Source organism: Carya illinoinensis, chromosome 3 (assembly GCF_018687715.1).
Source record: "Carya illinoinensis cultivar Pawnee chromosome 3, C.illinoinensisPawnee_v1, whole genome shotgun sequence".
Taxonomy (NCBI): domain Eukaryota; kingdom Viridiplantae; phylum Streptophyta; class Magnoliopsida; order Fagales; family Juglandaceae; genus Carya; species Carya illinoinensis.
In genome coordinates, this window is record NC_056754.1 from 31,074,262 (window position 1) to 31,080,261 (window position 6,000).

At 38.6% G+C, this 6,000-nt stretch overlaps 1 protein-coding gene and 1 pseudogene across 2 annotated transcripts; one reads left to right on the forward strand and one right to left on the reverse strand.

Annotated features, from left to right (window-relative positions):
* The first annotated feature begins 638 nt into the window (after positions 1–638).
* Positions 639–4,041, forward strand: LOC122304101 (APO protein 4, mitochondrial). Of its 2 annotated transcripts, XR_006240913.1 has the most exons (4): positions 639–1,083; positions 1,318–1,580; positions 2,184–3,030; positions 3,782–4,041. XR_006240913.1 is itself a non-coding variant. In XM_043116145.1 (3 exons), exons 2-3 carry the CDS (start codon positions 1,327–1,329, stop codon positions 2,926–2,928), a joined length of 999 nt encoding a protein of 332 aa, XP_042972079.1. In that variant the 5' UTR covers positions 639–1,083; positions 1,318–1,326; the 3' UTR covers positions 2,929–3,341. The 2 variants fall into 2 exon arrangements, 1 of the variants encoding a protein (XP_042972079.1); XM_043116145.1 differs by lacking the exon at positions 3,782–4,041 and having other exon boundaries at positions 2,184–3,341.
* A 630-nt stretch (positions 4,042–4,671) lies between these two features.
* On the reverse strand, positions 4,672–5,549 carry LOC122304102 (annotated as a pseudogene).
* Positions 5,550–6,000: the final 451 nt, after the last annotated feature.

Here is a 6,000-nt window from a genome sequence, read left to right on the forward strand (position 1 = left end):
CCAATGATAGAATCGCCTACCACACCAAGTGAAGGCATACACTTCTCCTCAAGGAACTATAGCAGAACTTGAGAGAAAACTTCCTGGAAATAACCGTTTCCTCAATCGCCGGAGGTCATGTTATCTAGACTATTCCAGCACATTTATATATAGTTATTAGTTATAGTATTAGTATTAGTGTATTATTAGTTATAGCAAATAAGTTAATAATTATTACTAATTTACTATATACTAATAGACTAATAGTATTGGCATATTATTAATATATATTAATATGTATAATAGTATACTATATATATTAAATATATCACAATATAATTACATAAGTATTAAACAAAATGTAATAAGATTTTAAAAAAAAAAATCAACCGTGGATCGAATAGATCGACCGGATTAAATGAGACCTGACCGTCCCAACTCTTTGGGAGTTCGGTCTGGTCCAGAGTAAGAAAACTTTGAACCGAATAGGTTTGGTCTGGTCTGGAAAATCTCTCCCGACTGGACCGAACTCAACCCTAGTCATTACGGGGCAAATTTGGATCAGAACTCGAGTTGGATATTAACTCGGTTTTCGGATTGGGTATAGGACACCCAATTACGCCACCCCATGCCCCCCCCCCCCCCCCCCCCCCCCCCCCCCGGGGGGGTTTTCGGATGTTAATACGAGTGAATTGCGAGGAAGGAGAAATCCTCTAAAAAAGCTTATAAGAATTTCCTTTGTAATCAGGGGGTTAGGGCTGCGTCGAGTAAACCTTATCAATTTCATTACAGCAAATTTCCCAATTCCTTACAAATATTCCTCCATCCATTACTCTACTTTCCTTATTACAATTGGAACCATAACATTATGAAACAACATTTTGGGATTCCCTCGACCAGTGTTCGATGTACCATAGAAGAGCAATTTTTATGGATTATTATTTTTCTCGAGAAAGGAACTGGGGATTATTGAACTTGGAGCTGCTCTATTTCAATTTTCTACATGCTAGCATTTTTTTTCGTTCGTTTCGTTACGCGCAAAATCAATTTCTCCTGAAATCAGAGTTTTCGACGAGAAAAATTCTAAACTCAGGCTCGTTGTTGGTATGGTTTTCTCTATCTTCAGCTTCTATGTTTATTGATTTGATAAATTAGAAACATGGAATTTATTTCTTCTGAACCTGCGAATAAGGTGACATTTTCACTGTCTCAGAACCTAAACAACAAAATGCTCCACTGACCCAAACCTTGCGTAATCATTGTCACTCACCTACTGCTTGATCTAAAGTCTCTTTGAGAACTTATTACTTATTTTATTTTTCTTTATAAATGGTAAAGATTTAGGTCATGGCATTGTGGAAGAGACCGTGGCAGAATGATTTTGGGCACTTCATTGGGTTCCTTATCCATGCGAGGCTTTACAGCTCCAAGGTGGACTTAAGCAAGCTCAGGCCAATGATTCTAAAGCGAATCGAGAGCCGGGCCAAGGAATACCCGGTGCGCAGCATGGTGCCGGTAGCCCAGGAGGTCCTTAAGGCTCGATCAGTCCTCTTCCATGGCGTGTCCACTCTTCTCAAAGTCTTTCCCGTCATGGCCTGCAAGTAAGTCCAGCACCTTAAAAAGTTAGCCTTTTTCCGTATGATGAATGTGGGTGTTCCACTTTATGTAATTGATTGTGATGTATGGTTCCAAATTTCTACTTGTTTCATGATTTACGTGTATGATTTTATTGATATATATGAGTGGTGAGGTTAACACTCTAGAGTGCTTGTTTTAGTGTTTTTGTGAAGATGTAGTTACTTATGCTATCTGATTTGATGCTACTTCATAGGTGAATTGGGTTTTTATGCCCCCTCCCCAAATTTCTATGCCTCTCACTACTAATTAGCTGTTATTAATCAACAGCTAATAGGGGAGCATTGTGTGCAATTTGTCTCTTAACATTCAGTGGAGGTCTAACATTGTTTTTATATGCTAAATAAGTTGCACACCACAGGGGACATGAATCCGTGACCCAACCACCAATCCATTATTGTGAGTGAAGATTCTATTCAGTCCAAAAGTCATTGGCATGTTTACTTGAAGGCTAGTTATTTCCAAAAGATAATTCATGTGAATTGGATGTGATTCTTCTCAGTTTTTTTTAAATGTTCTCTTCCTCCAAGAGGAAATTGAGTCCGCATTTCTTGAAAATATACTTGCAGGTTCTGTCCAGAAGTATATATCGGTGAGAAAGGTCACTTAATTCAGACTTGCCATGGTTATAAGCGTCGTGCCAAGAATCGTGTTCATGAATGGATCAGTGGTGGTGTGAATGATATACTTGTTCCAGTAGAAACATTCCATCTACAGAACATGTTCCAAGACGTTATTAAACACCACCAGAGGTTCGATTTTGACCGTGTTCCTGCAGTTGTTGAACTGTGCTTGCAGGCTGGAGCTTATCCTAATGATGAAAATCTACACTCCAGCAGTACAATTGAACATGTACCTGCTGGAATTGAAGGAGCAGACTCATTGTCGCCTCATGAACTAATGATGGTTGCCAATAGAACTTTGAAAGCATGGGAGATGCTCAGAAGTGGTGTACTGAAGTTGTTGTTGGTTTATCCGGCAAAAGTCTGTAAATACTGTTCAGAAGTCCATGTTGGGCCATCTGGGCACAAGGCTAGGCTCTGTGGAGTATTTAAGTATGAGAGTTGGCGTGGAGGCCACTTCTGGAAGAAGGCAGAAGTAGATGATTTGGTGCCTCCTAAGATTGTATGGAGGCGGCGGCCTCAGGATCCTCCTGTCCTTTTGGATGCCCATAGAGACTTTTATGGCCATGCACCAGCAGTGGTGGATCTGTGCGCACAGGCTGGCATTATTGTACCAACCAAGTATAATTGTGCGATGAAAGTGCAAGGTTTATCAGGACCTGTTCAACTCAAAGTTTGGAGCAGGATATAAGTTGATTTCTTAGCGGGTTGGCTTCAGGGAACTTGATCTCATTGGGTATAGCTCAATCCACCCGGAGAGTGATATTTTGGGTCACTCATAAAAGGTTTATGGGTATGTATTTTTGCTTCCAATTTTGTTAGCATGGCCAATAACCCAACCAGGAATAGAATAATAGTTTTATATGAACGCATGTGGTTTAATTGTGATGTTTGTACATTTCTCTTGGTAATAATCGGTTGCCTTGTATGATAGTTTCCTTCTGGGGAAAATAGTTGCCCCACGTTATACAAGTCGGTAACCTCATGCTTTATTTTAGAGTTTTAAAACTCCATAATTTTCAAATTATGCTTTGTCATTGAAAACATTTTCGTTACTTGTTCATGATATCTATACGGTCTAATCTGATTCACAATTTTTTTGGAGTTCAGCGACTTCAGACTTCTTAGTTCTTACTAAGCATTTGTGATCTGGCATACAATTTGCATTTTTTTGTCACAACACTAGGTACTGTGATGAACGAGAAGGCAGCTTAGGACACATTTATTGACTTTAAATTATTAAAATCAATGAAACGATCAAAACTCAAATGGATATCGAGGGGAAAATTTTGTCATATATTTTCTTTTCTTCTTTAATATATGCTTATTATTATTTTATTCATATCAAGCTATGGTTACATCAGTTCCTGTTATTTATGTGAAATTACTCTGATTTCAAATTTGCAAAGAGTGACAAACAGTTCACTTAATTTCTGTTCTAACAGTCTTGAGGAACGTATCCCATACTCTCTTTGATCGAAAGATTCATCTTCCAGCTCTAACCCAGAATAGAAAGTACTGATTTTCTCTTTGAGACTTCGCAGGGTTTGTGCAGCATCTACCTCTGCAAGAAACAGCCTAGCGCCCGAATTTTCACTACAATCTGGATTCTCCTACAATAGTTCAGTGGAGGTAACATATTAGCGTGGATTTGGTGATGAGTCAATTTTTGTACCTTAAAAGGCAATTGGATAGTCTTTTCCGTCAAGTCCATCTATCCTGATACAGAAAGAGTCTTGTTAAAGCCACATGGACAACAAGAATTGCTACATCTTCCTTCTAATTTCAAGAACAAGTTCTTCGAGACACTCTTCAAAGAAAAATTGGCGTGCCTTATAAAAATGATTTCCTTCACTGTGTCACAAAAAACGTAGCCTACTTAATTGCTAAGGCTGAAGGATTAACGAAGAGAGGACAACCCACTGTTAATATTCTTACGTTTAGTCAAAGAAAATGTAGCCACAAAAACGCCCCAAGTTCTTTCTCGGTTTCCCGGTATGATGTCTGCCTCGACGAGGAGGAGATGGGTGTTCTGCTGAGACATTTGTGTCTTAATGGGAACCAAAGAACATGAATGGGTATTCCTAAAGGTATTCCAAAAACATTCATTTCAATTCTTCTAACTTCTAAGACATTCAAATTCCCAGAAGAATGGGAATAGAAAGGAATGGAAATAGGCGCTTCTATTAAGAAGTGTAAAGGTGGTATAGAGTTTTGAAAAGAAAGGAATAGGAGATGGAAGGGTTTTCCATAGCAGCTATTGTCGGTGTTCTCCACAATAGTACTATAATATGGCAAAGTTTTATAGAAATGTAATATATGACCTCCGCAATCTACATATATAGATATTGAACGATAGGAATTGAGAGGACTAAAACAAGCTTTGCCTTGTACTTCAAACGAGTTAATGGACATTGATTTTAGTTTTTAAACTTTATGCGGTTGGACAAGAGGCTTGCATTGCTATACCACACAGGCCTTCCTTCGCATCAACATCTCTTTGCATCCTTATATATACCCTTCTTCACCCCACTGTGTACCCCACGAGTTTTTCACTAGCCAGTACTTGGTCCCGTCATTAGTGATCCCATAACCAACAGCGGTAACACCATGGTCTAGGCTAGTGCCACACTCCCTTGTAAAAATACCACTTGAATAGAATTGGAAATCAAAACCTCCAGCATCTATAGCAACAGAAACGGGGTGATTAGCTACAGCTTTAAGAAGTGCCTTTTCGCTGTTGGCTGGCACATCTTCAAAGCCATTTATCTTGGCTACATGGATGGCTTCTTCCTTTGTGTTGCAAGTTCCATCAACACCCTTGTAAGGATAGTTGGCTTTTGTAGTGAGTCCTCGATTATGCTGGATGAATTGGAATGCGTTGTCCATCAAACCACCACCACAACTTTGATCAATTCCTTTAACGTCACAGTCAACCAATTCTTGCTCAGACAAAGAGATTAATTGACTAATTTATAGCTTCGTAATTCCTTCCATGGCTGCCAATGCTGAAAATGCCCATCAACATCCTACATTTCATCACTAAAAGGAGTTAACACTCTGAAAGTTAGTATAATTCATTTCAGAAGTACGCAATTACCACATTGGCCTTGGTCTTTGATGGGTGTTACAACTCATTTCTTTCTCCTTCTCATGAGTGTCCTCATATACACGTCCATAATGAGCCATCCATTCTTCATACTTTTCATGCATTGCTACATCTTGGAGGGTAGCAGCAGCTTGAGATGCCAAAACTCCCCGAGTGAGGATTAAAGCCAAACAAATGCATTGGCCATGGTTAGTGAACCCCATAATTTGTAATGGTTTCAATTAATATTTGATGAATTGAATGAATGACTAGGATATTTGCTCCTGGGTTTTATATAGACAATCCTCCTTGAATTGCATGCTAGTCTATGGAAACGTTGGAAGAATTCGTCAACAGCGTACCCGAGTGAATTTCCCTATTTGGATCCATAAAGTTATTTAATTTGGTTGGCTTTGAATTGCCATTTTGGAGTTTGCTGTTACACACTCGTCTCTTCATGATCATATTGATCTATATTTATGTGTGAAATCATAAATTGATAGCAAGCATTTTTGTATTGGTACTGGGGTGTCTCACCCATAAAATGAAACCAAAAAGGTCCAAGCGTAACGTTACGTTTATTTATTTATTTATTGATAACCAACAATTCATTCATTGAAACAAATAATTCCTTACAACAGATTGCTTTTGTCAAATCAAACATCTTGACTTACA